At 49.2% G+C, this 16,683-nt stretch overlaps 1 protein-coding gene across 3 annotated transcripts in view; it reads right to left on the minus strand.

Moving 5' to 3' along the window:
* Positions 1-6,634: 6,634 nt before the first annotated feature.
* The window catches only part of LOC116972453 (serine/threonine-protein phosphatase 2B catalytic subunit alpha isoform-like), a 331,076-nt gene continuing 321,027 nt past the window's right edge, over positions 6,635-16,683 (minus strand). For 2 of the 3 annotated variants that reach the window (XM_033020185.1, XM_033020176.1), the window contains 4 exons: positions 15,855-15,932; positions 13,090-13,116; positions 8,370-8,454; positions 6,635-6,926 (listed from right to left, as the gene is read on the minus strand). In XM_033020185.1, coding sequence (XP_032876076.1) covers positions 6,650-6,926; positions 8,370-8,454; positions 13,090-13,116; positions 15,855-15,932 — 467 coding nt within the window. In that variant the 3' untranslated portion in view covers positions 6,635-6,649. The remainder of the gene's footprint in view (positions 6,927-8,369; positions 8,455-13,089; positions 13,117-15,854; positions 15,933-16,683) is intronic. The other variant, XM_033020193.1, reaches the window with a different exon arrangement.

Here is a 16,683-nt window from a genome sequence, read left to right on the forward strand (position 1 = left end):
GGAGGGCAGTGCAGTGTGATGGAGCTGGGGGAAGTGACGGAAGGGGGATTCGAGGGGCCTTGGCTCAGTGTCGATCTGGGGGGCAGCTTTCTCACACAGAAGGAGGCAGGTACATGGACTGCGCTGCTGGAGGCAGCGTTTCAGCAGGTATAGGGAGCAGAAAGGAGCAGAGGGAGATGGGCCGAACGCGGGCAGTGTGGAGAGGTGTCTTGGAAGGCATGGATGGATCGGGTCCAAGGGCCTGATTTCCCTGCTGAACCATACAATGAATGAAGCAGGGATGACGGTTAACCCACCAGCAGGAGTGTGGTGGGCTTACGGCAGGAGAGTGGTGGGCCAACAACCCAGCGGTCGATAGTTCAAGACCACCTTCTGCTTTTTGCTTTAGGGGGCACAGTGACGCAGCACCCGAGACCCGGGTTCCATCCTGACTACAGGCGCTGTGTGTACCGAGTTTGCACGTTCTCCCCGTGACCACGTGGGTTTGCTCTGGGTGCTCTGGTTTCCTCCCACACTCCAAAGACTGGCAGGGTTGTAGGTTAATTGGCTTCAATAAATTGTCCCCCAGTGTGTAGGATAGTGCCAGTCTACTGAGTCAACATGGACCCGGTGGACCGAAGGGCCTGTTTTCACGCTGTATCTCTAAAGTCTAAAGTAAAGTCTAAAAGCAGGCGTGGCCAGAGTGGGATGGAGATGGAGACCGTGGAGGACAAGACCAAAACACCCCCACGAGGTCAGTGAAACCTGGCCATCAGCCCCAGTCCGTCTCTGAGACCCTGCAGAGGGGGGGAGGCCGGAGCATTGTCATCTGCCGAGCCCTGGGTTTTCCCATCCACACCGGATGTGGGAACCCGGCTGCTGCAGGTGATGGTCATGGCTCCATGAGTCTGGTGTGAGGAGGAATCGAGGAGTCGACTTTAGCCGGGGATCCTGAGCACTGAGCCACTGGTAGAGCTGGAGCAGGGATCCCAGCGTCATTTCTCGCACAATACCCCACACTGGGAGCCAGCCGATACCACTCGGTCATTCCAAGTCCTCCCATCTACTCTCCAGCCATGACTTCCTTCCACGATGATGCCTGAGGGGGCCGCACGCTGGCGCAGCGGTAGAGTTGCTGTCTCACATCGCCAGGGACCCGGGTTCGATTCTGACCACGGGTGCTGTCTGTACGGAGTTTGTACGTTCTCCCCCGTGACCTGCGTGGGTTAGGTCCGGGTGAGCCGCTTTCCTCCCACACTCCAAAGACGTGCGGGTTTGTAATTGCAAATTGTCCCTCGTGTGAGGGATAGAACTAGTGTACGGGGTGATCGCTGGGCGGCACGGACCCGGCAGGTGGGCGGAAGGGCCCGTTTCTCTAAAGGCTAAAGTAAAGTTTGGCCCACAGTGTGGGGGAAACATAACATGGGGAGACGCACGTTACACATGCACGCCTGTAATGCCTGTGTTAAATATTTGTGCACATGTGTGCATATCTGTGTGTAAACACACACAGCACACACACGTGTGTACAGTATTATATTCCATCAAATACCACGGAGATTCAGGTGGCCAGTTTGTGGATAGTTAACTGATTATTCTTGATCTTTAAGGGCCTGTCCCATTTGGCCGTCATTTGCGCGTCACGCAGATGGCGAGCAAAGATTTTGTACAACACAAAACTCTGTTACGCCCCGCACGGCCGCACATCACTGCCTATGTCATCGCGCACCATGCTGTTGATGTTGCGTAAATGACGGCCAAGTGGGACAGGCCCTTTAATGTACACCATTTAGATTTTCCCCTTGAACCACAAGCATGACCTGAGTATGCTTTTGTTGTTGATCGCTTCTGTTTCTCTCCTGTGGTGTTTTACTTAAACATGGATGATGAAGGAATTGATTATGTGACACGTCAGAAGTGGTCTGGCGGGATGTGTGCTGGTAAAGAGTGGGGGGTGATTCCCCCTGTGGGCTCCACGGAGAGAGCGTGCGGCTCGCCATTGGGATGTGTGGGTGGGCGCGCGAGGATGTTACCGGCAAGTGGGGTTAGCACTAACACACAGAACACTGACACACAGAGGCACAGGGTGAAGTGAAGGAAGTGGGTACCTGATTCGTCTGAACAGGAGGAAGAGAGAAAGAGTATATCAGAGAGCAAGTAGAACATTGGAAAAGAGTGAAGAGGGAGGGAATTCACGGGGGGGCTTTGAACAGACAGCCCCATTGCACACACAATACCCAGTTCACACATATAGAGACATAAAATAGACAACTTACTTCTGATATTATCTGCCACAACACAAGTCAATATTTCAGGGATAAAAAACGTGGTTATTGAGCAGGTTCAACAGTTAATTCACTCATCTCACCATGTCCAAGACTTACCCCATGACAGTTCATTGATTCAGTGTTTTTATTCTACGATGCTCGTTTTACGGCAAAAATTGGAGAGGGGAGTGGTGAGCAGCAGATTGGTGATATGACTGCTTTAGTGTGTAACATGGACTCCTGATATCCCAGAGTATTTACCGCATGGATCGGAGCCATGATACTTAGCAATACTTATGGCGGCACGGTGGCGCAGCAGCGCCGGAGACCGACTATTGGGATCGATCCCGACTATGGGCGCTGTCTGTATGGAGTTTGTACGTTCTCCCCGTGACCTGCGCGGGTTTTCTCCGAGATCTTCGGTTTCCTCCCACATTCCAAAGACGTGCAGGATTGTAGGTTAATCGGCTTGGCATAAATGTAAATTGTCCCTAGTGCGTGTAGGATAATGTTAATGTGCGGGGATCGCTGGTCGGTGCGGACACAGTGGGCCGAAGGGCCTGTTTCCGCGGTGTATCTCTAAACTAAACTGTTTTAAGATGAAGATTAATTAATATATGGGACATAAATGGGAAGACACCAAGACGATAACCTCTCAGCCAGGTTAAGGGCAGGTATTATCCTCACAGAACTGTATAAATATTTTACTTGAGTTGCCAGCCTCTCTTTATATGTTGCAACCAATGCAGAGTTAAAACAAACAACTTAAACTTTGAACATCTGAGACAAACGCTAATGGAAACTCTGTCACCCTCTAAAGTTCAATTCCCAAACTCTAACTCTTATCTTTCCTCATTTAAATTTACCGGAGAAGCAAAATATCCACTGCATCTATTGTTCCCGATGTGGCCATCTGTACATCGGTGAGACCAAGTGTAGACTCAATAGACAATAGGTGCAGGAGTAGGCCATTCGGCCCTTCGAGCCAGCACCGCCATTCAATGTGATCATGGCTGATCATCCATAATCAATCCTGCCTCTCCCCATATCCCCTGACTCCGCTATCTTTAAGAGCCCCATCTAGCTATCTCTTGAAAGTATCCAGAGAACCGGCCTCCACCGCTCTCTGAGGCAGAGAATTCCACAGATTCACAACTCTCTGGGTGAAAAAGTGTTTCCTCATCTCCATTCTAAATGGCTTACCCCTTATTCTTAAACTGTGGCCCCTGGTTCTGGACTCCCCCAACATCGGGAACATGTTGACTGCCTCTAGTGTGTCCAATCCCGTAATAATCTTATATGTTTCAATAAGATCCCCTCTCATCCTTCTAAATTCCAGAGTATACAAGCCAAGCCGCTCCATTCTATCAACATATGACAGTCCCGCCATCCCGGGAATTAACCTCGTGAACCTACGCTGCACTCCCTCAATAGCAAGAATGTCCTTCCTCAAATTTGGTGACCAAAACTGCAAACAATACTCCAGGTGTGGTCTCACTAGGGCCCTGTACAACTGCAGAAGGACCTCTTTGCTCTTATACTCAACTCCTCTTGTTATAAAGGCCAGTATGCCATTTGCTTTCTTCACTTCGCCATTCAGCGGCCGTTTCGCTGAACACTTGTGCTCGGTCCGCCAAGGTCGACTGGATCTCCCGGTCACCAACCATTTTAATTTCCTTTCACCTTCCCCACCTGACCTTTCTGTCCCGGGCCTCCTCCATTGCCAGAGTGAGACCACATGCAGATTGGAGGAACAGCACCTCATATTCCGCTCGGGTTGTTTACAACCCAGTGGTATGAGCGTTGAATTCTCGAATTTTAAATAGCTTCTACACACACCCCTTTCGCCCCCTTCCTCCATCCTATTTGTTTAACCAGTTCTACAGTACTCCACATTGTATCCATCTTGAGATCACACCTTCCCAAACCAGCAATGGGCCTACCAGGGCCCCATCCCTGCCTGAGTTCATCTGTTGCCAGCCCAGATTGATCCTGGTCTTTTCTCGCCTCCAGCTCTTCACCTCCCCACCCCTTACTTTCATTCCGAACAAGAGTCCCGACCCAACGCATCCCCCGTTCTTTTTCTCCAGAGATGCTGCCTGACCTGCTGAGTTAATCCAGCACTTTGTGTCTCTCTTTGAGCTGATTACAAGCTGGTATCAATTGGGCGAGCTCTCTGAATTACTGCACGGGTGCAGAGCTGGCACGAATTGGTTGCCGCTGCTCTCTCTTCACACTGTGTTTTTGATTTTCTGTTTTTGGAATGAATTCTGTTTTTAATTTGTGTCTCTGTGATGTCTTTATTACTTATTTTATTCTGATTATATGTTTTACTATGTAAGGTGTCCTTGAGATTTTGTATGAAAGGCGCCCATTAAATATAAAATTTATTATTATTATTATTATAGAGCTGGGGCTGGGTGCAGGGAATATTCCTTCACAAATATTCTTTAACCAAATGTCAAAATTATGGCAAAATTAATCAGGTGAAGGCCACAAGTGTTTCCTCCATTGGGGAGCAGAAAATGAAGTTGTACCTTTTGTTTAAGTTTGGGTCTTGGTGATCTGTTGAAGGTTTTATTATTTTGTAACTGGAAATGACAGGACAAACAGACTTGTGTTTCAGAATGAAAAGGCAGTTCTGGGATATACATCTTTTCCATGAACCTCTTTGGCTAAGGCTTGGACACTGGGAGAATAACGATAACACCAAGTGTTCATGAATCGGTTCTTCCCATTTGGACGGTACCCTTTACATCCGTAATTATCAAAACATGTAAGTCCGAGAATTTAACTATAGGGCTGCTAATACTAAGGAATTTAACTATAGGGCTGCTAATACTAAGGAATTTCAATGCAATTGAAAATGCCAGATTATGAAGCAAAGTTTACAACGGGAATAATTTAGTCCCATTTGTACTATAACCAAGCTGTTCCCTTTAAATATTTCTTACATCAAGTAATAATTAGCAGCCCTAGAGATCAACAAATGAACAAGAATGCACACACCGCCACTCTAACCAACGTGCTGAGGAACTTTAGTTTAAAAATTGTTTGAAATAAATTTTAATAGATTATTCAAAACAGTTCCTTCTGGTAATGGCCAGTGGGGGTGGGGGTGGGTTGAACAGGGGGTTCAGAGTCAGCTTCATCAGTACTCCAGTGATACTGAGGGGTACGGTGCCAGTACAGCCCATGCCCTGGGAATCTACCCTTCAATGGGCTCCCACGGAACTGTGTAGCGGGAAGATTCAGGAGCAGGGGAACGCCCCTCGTGGTCATGTAGAGTTAGCTGCGTCCCGCAGTAAGTCACTGACAGTAACACACGACCACCACACGCTACAAACAACGGTTACTGCAGCACGCGGCTAACTAGAGATCAGGATCAAAGCCGGGTCCCCGGGGAACAGTGGTGACGTTATTGCAGCATGCAGTTCCCTGGGCTGGATATCGCAGTGAGTTCTAACACCCTGAATGTGGCCAAATGTTAACATGCTGTCTGGAGATAAAGTGAAAACAGGTGGTTAACATGTGGAGGGAATGGTCTGAAGTGTCCTGGCCTGAAACATCACCCATCCTTTTTCTCCAGAGATGCTGCCTGACCTGCTGAGTTACTCCAGCACTCTGTGTCCATGTTCTCCAGAGATGCTGCCTGACCTGCTGAGTTACTCCAGCACTCTGTGTCCATGTTCTCCAGAGATGCTGCCTGACCTGCTGAGTTACTCCAGCACTCTGTGCCCATGTTCTCCAGAGATGCTGCCTGACCCGCTGAGTTACTCCAGCACTCTGTGCCCATGTTCTCCAGAGATGCTGCCTGAGCCGCTGAGTTACTCCAGCACTCTGTGTCCATGTTCTCCAGAGATGCTGCCTGACCTGCTGAGTTACTCCAGCACTCTGTGCCCATGTTCTCCAGAGATGCTGCCTGACCCGCTGAGTTACTCCAGCACTCTGTGTCCATGTTCTCCACAGATGCTGCCTGACCCACTGAGTTACTCCAGCACTTTGTGTTTTGGTTATGAAGGCATCTCCGTTCTCGAGTAACTGCTGTTACAAATAATGGATGGAGTGGATGTGGAGATGATGTTTCCACTAGTGGGAGAGTCTAGGACCAGAGGACATAGCCTCAGAATCAAAGGATGCACCTTCAGAAAGGAGATGAGGAGGAATTTATTTTGTCAGACGGTGGTGAATCTATGGAATTCATTGCCACAGACGGCTGTGGAGGCCAAGTCAGTGGGTATATTTAAAGTGGAGATTGACAGGTTCTTGATTAGTGTGGGTGTCAGGGGTTATGGGGGGAAGGCAGGAGAATGGGGTTGAGAGGGAAATTGCGAAGGATCAGCCATGATTGAATGGCAGAGTAGACTTGATGGGCCGAATGGCCTAATTCTGCTCCTAGGACGTTAGATTGTTAACCGTTGGGAGAAGCCACGAATTGACTCTGTTCTTGTACTGGTCATTATCAGAATTGGAACAGGGTGTGCAGTGTGAAAACACTGGCAGCAAACAGACTGGTGAGAGTGGTGCAGCTGTGTGCAGCCCATCAGCAACAGGAGAGGGGCGGAAGGAATCTGGCTCTTACCACTTTGAAGGGTTTGTTTGCCTCCAGCGAGCACTCCGCTGGGCAGCATGCCTGTCGGGGTCAGCCCCTTCAGCGTCAGCACGCTCTCACTCTCCTCTCTGTAAAATAACACCAACCCCATCGTTACCCACACTCCACCCACAGAGTACAGGCAGGCAGAAACACAGCAGAGAAGGGGGCCAGCGGATCATCCCAAGCATGTTACCCCCAAACCCGACGTCAGTCCAAGCGCAGCACGCTCCCACACTCAGCGGCGCCGTAATGACCGCGTACCGCAGTTCGCTTGGGGACGAGGGATAACTTCACCAGAACATAGGGTGCAGCAGTGGAGTTGCTGCCTCACAGCGTCAGAGACCCCGGGTGCTGTCTGTACGGAGTTTGTACGTTCTCCCTGTGACCGCGTGGGCTTCCTCCTCTATGGGTTTGGAGGTTAATTGGCTTCTGTAAATTATCCCTAGTGTGTGTAGGATAGTGCTAGTGTACGGGGTGATCGCTGGTCAGTGCGGACTCGGTGGGCCGAAGGGTCTGTTTCCGTGCTGTATCACTGATCTACAAAATGGCCAATCTTTGGAATCTGTGGAATTCATTGTCACAGGCGGCTGTGGAGGCCAAGTCTATGGATCATTATAAAGCGGAGATTGACAGGTTCTTGATTAGCGCGGGTGTCAGGGGTTATGGGGAGAAGGCAGGAGAATGGGGTTGCGAGGGCAAGATAGACCAGCCATGGAGTAGGCTCGATGGGCTGAATGGCCTAATTCTGCACCTATGACTTATGAAGTTCTGAGATGCAGCCTGATCTGCTGAGTTTCTCCAACACTGTGTTTTACTCAAGGAGCAGTTTGTTGATTTACATACTCCATTCTTGTTATGCATTACTGGATGTTAGTGGTAGCTTCCTAGACTTTAAAACTTGCTGCCTTTGCACATTGAACAGCACACGTAGTTAGGACTGGAGCAGCAAAATAACATTTGTTGTATTCATAAGATACAATTTTATGTACTTTTAATCTAGATGCCTCACCGGGCAATATTGAGGTAAAAATTGTGACTGAGTGCCTGCAGTTTGGGTGCACGGTGGCGCAGCGGTAGAGTTGCTGCCTCACTGCACCAGAGACCCGGGTTCCATCCTGACTATGGGTGCTGTCTGTACGGTGTTTGTACCTTATCCCTGTGACCGCGTGGGTTTTTCCGGGTGCTCCGGGTTCCCAAAGACTTACAGGTTTGTAGGTTAATTGGCTTCTGTAAATTGTAAATTGTCCCTAGTATGGAGGATAGTGCTAGTGTACGGGGTGATTGCTGGTCGGCATGGACTCGATGGGCTGAATGACCTGTTGCCACGCTGTTCCAAATGTGAAAACTCATGAACAATTTCCATTCTAACTGTTGCAGCAAATCGCTGTACTTTCTCCAGGGTGCTGGGGATGGCACTCCATCGGGTCTAGCCCAGGGGAGTGTTGTACAGGTCAAGGGGAGAAACACTGAGAGAAACACTCTCCCTCCCACCCTGTGCCACTGACAGCCCAAGCACCATGGACACTTACCGGAGGACAGAAAACATCTTGGCCATCTTGCCAATCGCTCGAATCTTGTTCCTGATCACCTCTTTACGGGCAGCTGCAGAGGCAACTGGCAAAACAAGAGCAGGTTAGTGTCTGATTCCTTCATCGGGTTCACTGACACACACACACACCCACTCAAACGCACTCACATGCGTGCACGCACACTCACACATACACACGCACTCACGTGTGCGCATGCACTCACACGCGCATATGTACTTGCGCACATACACTCAGACGCACTCACATGCGTGCACACACTCATATGCACACACAGGCGTTCTGGCACACACTCTCAGACACACAATCACACTCGCACACACACTCAAATGCACTCACATGCATGCACGCGCACACACACGCGCGCATACACAGGTACACGCACTCACTTGCGTGTACGCACTTACACGCGCGCACACAATTACAATCACATGCGTGCTGGCATACACTCGCACTCACGCACGCAGAGCGCGCACGCGCACGTACACACATTCAAACGCACTCACATACATGCTGGCACACGCACGCACGCAGAGCGCGCACACACACACGCATACTCACACAATCACACACACACAAAGTCACGCACGCACACACACACACACTAACATACGCACACACACACATATACATGCCTGGTGTGCACAAACACACTGGCATGCACACACACACACACCCGCACTGGTACACAAACACACACAGACACTCGCGCCCACATACACACACAATATTCAGAGTTAAGTTGTGCGTGGCATCACTCCAACAGATTTCCAGTTCCAGCAACGAGGAGTTGAGGAGAAGCCTCCATGCAAACGTCAGATGGTGAAGACATCTCGTGCACCCGGCACACACACACACACACTGCTCCGAGATAACTGCTCTCTTTCAATATCCTCAGAGTGGAAAGGGCAAACTAGATTGCAAAATTAAAGATCTCTTTCTCGGTCATAGTGCGAGATTTCATTACATTCCATCGCTTGCATTACCATTGTTCCATTCTTGTCCTGCAGACAAATCAATACTGTTTGTGCAATAGGAGGGGGAAGCAGTTTTACAATTATTAACACAGGGATCGATGCTGCACAATCTGCTGTTTACTGTAGAAACAAGGAACTGCAGATGCAGGTTTACAACAAAAAAAACAGAGTGCTGGAGTAACTCAGCGGATCAGGCAGCATCTCCGGAGAACATGGATAGGTAATGTTTTGGTTTGGGACACTTCTTAAGGCTAGAGTCTGAAACAGTCTGAAGAAGGGTCTGATCCGAAATGTCACCGATCCATGTTCTCCAGAGATGCTGCCTGACCCGCTGAGTTACTCCAGCACTCTGTGTCCATGTTCTCCAGAGATGCTGCCTGACCCGCTGAGTTACTCCAGCACTCTGTGTCCATATTCTCCAGAGATGCTGCCTGACATGGACAGGTTGGGTGAGTGGGCAGATGCATGGCAGGTGAAGTTTAATGTGGGTAAAGGTGAGGTTATCCACTTTGGTATCACAAACAGGAAGGCAGATTACTATCTAAATGGCGTCAAGTTGGGAAAAGGGGAAGTACAACGGGATCTGGGGGGGTCCTTGTTCATCAGTCTATGAAAGTAAGCATGCAGGTATAGCAGGCAGTGAAGAAAGCAAATGGCATGTTGGCCTTTATAACAAGAGGAGTCGAGTATAGGAGCAAAGAGGTCCTTCTGCAGTTGTACAGAGCCCTAGTAAGACCACACCTGGAGTATTGTGTGCAGTTTTGGTCCCCTAATTTGAGGAAGGACATTCTTGCTACTGAGGGAGTGCAGCGTAGGTTCACAAGGTTAATTCCCGGGATGGCGGGACTGTCATATGTTGAGAGAATGGAGCGGCTGGGCTTGTACACTCTGGAGTTTAGAAGGATGAGAGGGGATCTTATTGAATCATATAAGATTTATAAGGATTTGGACACGCTAGAGGCAGGAAACACGTTCCCGATGTTGGGGGAGTCCTGAACCAGGGGCCACAGTTGAAGAATAAGGGGTAAGCCATTTAGAACGGAGATGAGGAAACATTTTTTCACACAGAGAGTTGTGAGTCTGTGGAATTCTCTGCCTCAGAGGGCGGTGGAGGCCGGTTCTCTGGATACTTTCAAGAGAGAGCTAGATAGGGCTCTTAAAAATAGTGGAGTCAGGGGATATGGGGAGAAGGCAGGAACGGGGCACTGATTGGGGATGATCACATTGAATGGCGGTCCTGGCTCGAAGGGCCGAATGGTCTACTCCTGCACCTATTGTCTATTGACCCGCTGAGTTACTCCAGCACTCTGTGTCCATGTTTTCCAGAGATGCTGCCTGACCCGCTGAGTTACTCCAGCACTCTGTGTCCATGTTCTCCAGAGATGCTGCCTGACCCGCTGAGTTACTCCAGCACTCTGTGTCCATGTTATCCAGAGATGCTGCCTGACTCGCTGAGTTACTCCAGCACTCTGTGTCCATGTTTTCCAGAGATGCTGCCTGACCCGCTGAGTTACTCCAGCACTCTGTGTCCATGTTTTCCAGAGATGCTGCCTGACCCGCTGAGTTACTCCAGCATCCGGCGATTGGTACCTGCTGGAACTCTGCTCCATTCACCAGAGCACGGAGTGTGTGGGGGATACGGATTGAGGCAGGAATGCCCACACACACCGTCACTGTCAGTGTTGGCCGCTGAAGGCTCATTCTTCCCAAAAGGACCTCAAACGTGGCTCTCGAGGCCACCTAACCGAAGCTGAAGAGTGCGGAGCAGTAAAGCTCCACGTTGTACACCAGACCTCTACAGATGGGGGGGAATCTCGGCCGGGGTTGCCGTGACGTAGCAACAATAGTCTCAGTTTCCACAGCCCTGAATGAGAACCAAGCTCCCACTTCATAGGTCCATAAGTCATAGGAGCAGAATTAAGCCATTCAGCCCATCGAGTCTACTCTGCCATTCAATCATGGCTGATCTGTCCTTTACTCACAACCCCATTCTCCTTACTTCTCCGCATAACCTGACACCCATACTAATCAACAACCTGTCAATATCTGCTTTAAAAACACCCTTTGACGTGGCCTCCACAGCCGTCTGTGGCAATGAATTCCACAGATTCACCACCCTCTACTGAAGAAATTCCTCCTCATCTCCTTTTTAGGTCTGAGACTCTCCCACTAGTGGAAACATCCTCTCCACATCCATTCTATCCAGGCCTTTCACTATTTGGTAAGTTTCGATGAGGTCTCCCGCTTTGTCTGGCGTAGGGTTGTTTGGCGATGAGTGTTGTGCAGGACATTGGACTTGGTACTGATACCTAGACCACCCGTGCCTGCCTCTACTCACTGTCCATGCAGACACTTGGCTAAGTGACCGAGGGGCGAGGATGGAAGCGTTGCGGCAAAGGCATTGAGGAAAGACTTCACATGCCAGCGCGATCAGCCAATCCTCCCCATAGCTGGAGTATTGTGTGCAGTTTTGGTCTCCAAATTTGAGGAAAGACATTCTTGCTATTGAGGGAGTGCAGCGTAGGTTCACCAGGTTAATTCCCGGGATGGCGGGACTGTCATATGTTGAAAGAATGGAGCCACTGGGCTTGTATACACTAGAATTTAGAAGGATGAGAGGGTATCGTATTGAAACATAAGATTATTAAGTGTTTGGACACCCTAGAGGCAGGAAACAAGTTCCCGATGTTGGGGGAGTCCAGAACCAGGGGCCACAGTTTAAGAATAAGGGGTCGGCCATTTAAAACGGAGATGAGGAAAAACATTTTCACCCAGAGAGTTGTGAATCTGTGAAATTCTCTGCCTCAGAAGACAGCGGAGGCCGATTCTTTGGATTCTTTCAAGAGAGAGTTTGATGGAGCTCTTAAAGATTGTGGAGTCAAGGGATATGGGGAGAAGGCAGGAACGGGGTACTGATTGTGGATGATCAGCCATGATCATATTGAATGGCGATGCTGGCTCAAAGGGCCGAATGGCCTACTCCTGCACCCATTATCTATTGTCCATTGACACGAGGAACTGGAGATGCTGTTTTTCCAAAAAATACACAAAAAGTACTGAAGTAACTCAGCCAGGTCAGACAGCATCTCTGGAGAACATGGATAGGTGACGATTCGGGTCGTGATCCTTCTTCAGTCTCTACTCGAAATGTCATCTGTCCACGACCTCCACAGATGCTGCCTGACCCGCTGAGTTACTCCAGCACTCTGTGTCCATGTTCTCCAGAGATGCTGCCTGACCCGCTGAGTTACTCCAGCACTCTGTGTCCATGTTCTCCAGAGATGCTGCCTGACCCGCTGAGATACTCCAGCACTCTGTGTCCATGTTCTCTAGAGATGCTGCCTGACCCGCTGAGTTACTCCAGCACTCTGTGTCCATGTTCTCTAGAGATGCTGCCTGACCCACTGAGTTACTCCAGCACTCTCTACAGGCTGCAAACTCATTTGGTTTGCTTTACTGAAGACAAAAGCAGAGAGGTTGACAAAAGACCTGCACAGGTTCTGCCAACCCATCTCATCTGTGGACATGTTATAAAATCCTCTCCAAAAGTAGCAATAGGTGACTTGCTGGGCGCTACGGCAACCTTCCCCTCCTCCTTGCACATGGGACTGGGGGTGTAGGGATTGGGAAAGCCTGCCCGACAGGTGAAAATCGTGCAAGAGAAACAATGCATGGTGCCAGAGTGTCTACCAGCTTTGCCCTTCCACAAGCCGCTTGATTTGTACCTTTCTTCTGGCCATAAATGAGCTGTTCTTCTCATGACACAATCCAGAAAATAAAGAGATAGAAAGATCAGTAAGGAGCTCGGAGAATGAGAACAAAAACACAGGTATCTGACAGAACCAACGGAAAAGCATTAAAACCAAAGTCTGTGGAAATAGAAAAGAAACAAATTAGGTGAGGAAATTAAAAAAAAAAGTTGATGGAAATAAAGGCACTGTAATTGTTTGATGGATAATTAGCCCTTCAATGCTAGCCGGCTAAGGTTGGGAGGGAGGTGTTCGCTACATAATGCAGCATCCTTCGCACGGGGATCGCATTAGCTGCATGTCTGATTGGCAACTATGCTACAGCGGTGTGGACATTGCACAGTTGAGAAGTGAGGGCTTGGGTGAGGTGTCGGGACAGGTCAGTAGAACGGCCCAGATTCAAGGGGGTTCGATTCTGTGCAGAGCCCAGTGAAACCAGGGCTATTTGTGCAGCACAGAAGGTGAAGGAACGGGGGATGTTGCCAGGAGGTTGGGCAGACTGGGACTTTATTCCTTGGAACGCAGGAGTCTGAGGGGCGATCTTAAAGCAGTGTATAAAATCACTGATAGCAGGAATTCACAGAGTCTTTACCCAGAGTTGGGGAATCAAGAACAAAAGAACACAGGTTAAATGTGAAAGGGGCAAGATTTAATATGAACCTGAGGGGCAACTTTTTCAACACAGAGGGTGATGGGTGAATGGAACAAGCTGCCAGAGGAGGTAGTTGAGACAGGGACTATCACAACATTTAAAAGACATTGGGACAGGTACATGGATAGGACAGGTTTAGAGGGATACGAGCCAAACGTGGGCAAATTGGAGCAGCTTAGATGGGGCACCATGGTGGGCATGGAAGTTAGGGTGAAGGGCCGGTCTCCATGTTGTATGCCTCTATGTGACAGCGGGGTACAAAACAGGAGCTTGTAACATAAATTGAGAAGACCCTGTGGGTGGGTTGGTGAACAGAAGACAAGGAGCGAAGGGAATGTACGGGAGCAACGGAGGGAGAGGGGCCGAATGTTTCTACACAATGAGCTGTTGGCATCTGGAACAGACTGGGTTATGGACAGGAAGGGTTCAGCAGCATATGAACCAAATGTAGGCAAGTGGGACTAGTCTGCCATGCCACCTTGGTCGGCATGGACAAGGTGGGCCGAAGGGCCTGTTTCTGTGCTGGGCAGCTGCATGCCATTGCCTGCAAGGCAACTGGAAGCAAATTCAATTGGAGTTAAGAAGAGAGAATTGGGGAAATATAGATCATCGAACAGTACAGCACAGGGTCAGGATCTTTGTCCAACAGTGTTGGTGCTGAACATGATGCCAAGGTATATTAATCCCCTGTGCCTGCACGTGGTCCATATCCCTCCATTCCCTGCATATCCATGTACCTATTGTCTAAAAACCTCTCAAATGCTTTTATCCTTTCTACCCCCATCAGCACCTGGCAGCACGTTCAGGGCAACCAACTAAACAAGACTTGCCCCGCACATCTCCTTTAAACTTCGCCCCTCCGATCTTTCATATTCCCAGCCTGGGCAAAAGATTCCCTGGGAAAGTATATGAAAAGGTAAGTTGTGTTTGAGTGTGGGGAAAGATAGTGGAGTTCGACCGTAATGGGCGGCACGGTGGCGCAGCGGTAGAGTTGCTGCCTCACAGCGCCAGAGTCCCGGGTTCCATCCTGACTACGGGTGCTGCCTGCGTGGACTTTGCACTTTCTCCCTGTGACCACGTGGGTTTTCTCCGGGTGCTACGGTTTCCAGCGACACTCCAAAGACGTGTGGGTTTGTAGGTTAATTGGCTTCTGTAAATTGTAAATTGTCCCCAGTGTGTAGGGTAGTGCTGGAGTACGAGGTGATCGCTGGTCGGCACGGACTCGGTGGGCCTGTTCCCATGCTGTATCTGTAAAGTCTAATGACAGGTTCAGGCAAATGCCTCTCGACGCAGGGCCCAAATCAGCTAGATAATCTCATAGCTCATTACAGAGCTCTTGACTCCGATGCTATTTCATTTTTCATTTGTTTTTAGTTACCTCCAAGCCCATCTAAATAAAAGGATGTACCTTTAGAAAGATGAGGAGGAGTTTCTTCAGCCAGAGGGTGGCAAATCTGTGGAATTCATTGCCACAGTCGGCTGTGGAGGCCGAGTCATTGGGTATTTTTAAGCAGATTGGCAGATTCTCGATTAATGCGGGTGTCAGGGGTTATGGAAAGAAGGCAGGAGAATGGGGTTGAGAGGGAAAGGTAGATCAGCCGTGATTGAATGGTGGAGTAGACTCAATGGGCCGAATGGCCTAACTCTGCTCCAATGACACGAACCTGTCTACAAAGGTTAATGTGGATCTTATGCTAGTGGGAAGCGTGTGTTCTCTGGAGATGCTTACTAGGTTCTAGATGTGGGCAATAGCCTGAGTTCTGGCAACCCATTCCTAACGTTGGGAGCAGCTTCCGGTGAAAATAGACAAAATGTCCAACAAGAGTTACAGCCCCTGCTCATTAATTAGTCTACGTTGCTTGAGTGGCAGGGCTGTTAGAAACAAATCCTTTCATGCTTAGCATCAATGGGAAAAGATGAAAATTATGATTAGAAAATAAATGATGGTGATAAACAGGTAGGTGTAGAACAAAACTGTTAATGAGAAAGGGATTGAAGGGGTTTTTGGTTTAGCTGTCTGGAAGCTGTCTGGAAGCTGTTGGAGGAAGACCTAAGCAAGAGTGTTTTGTGGGGGTTAATAACTCCTCACCATCAAAGCCGTCTTCTCCTTCGGTCATCAGTTCATCATCAGAGCAGATACTCAGCACGTTGACCAACATCTCAGTCACTGGGAGAGAGAGAGGGAGAGAGAGAGAGAGTAACGGTCAGTCATACACAAGCATTGGTTCCACAACTCCGCCGCGGCACGTTGGCGCAGCGGTAGAGTTGCCGCCTCACAGCGCCAAAGACCCGGGTTCCATCCTGACCACGGTTGCCGTCTGTACGGAGTTTGCACATTCTCCCTGTGACCGCATGGGTTTTCTCCGGGTGCTCCAGTTTCCTCCCACACACCAAAGACGTGCAGACATTTAGCCAGAGGGTGGTGAATCTGTGGAATTCATTGCCACAGACGGCTGTGGAGGCCAAGTCAATGGGTATTTTTAAGGTGGAGTTTGACAGGTTCTTGATTAGTACGGGTGTCAGGGGTTATGGGGAGAAGGCAGGAGAAGGGGGTTGAAAGGTAAAGATAGATCAGACATGATTGAATGGCGGTGTAGACTCGATGGGTTGAATGGCCTGATTCTGAACTTATGGTTTTAGGTTTGCAGGTTAATTGCCTTCGATAAAAATTGTGAATTGTCCCTATTGTGTCGGATAGTGTTAGTGCGGGCTTGAGTTGTAGAGAGAGGTTGGTGAGGCTGGGACTTTTTTCATAGGAGGCTGAGGGGTGACCTTCTTGAGGTGTCTAATATCATGAGGAGCATGGATAAGGTGAACGCTCACAGACTTTTTCCCAGAGTAGAGCATTCTAAAACTAGAGGGCACAGACTTAACAGTGGCAACTTTTTAAATTACAGGGTAGTCCAGGCGGGGAACAA

Source organism: Amblyraja radiata, chromosome 1 (genome assembly GCF_010909765.2).
Source record: "Amblyraja radiata isolate CabotCenter1 chromosome 1, sAmbRad1.1.pri, whole genome shotgun sequence".
Taxonomy (NCBI): Eukaryota; Metazoa; Chordata; class Chondrichthyes; order Rajiformes; family Rajidae; genus Amblyraja; species Amblyraja radiata.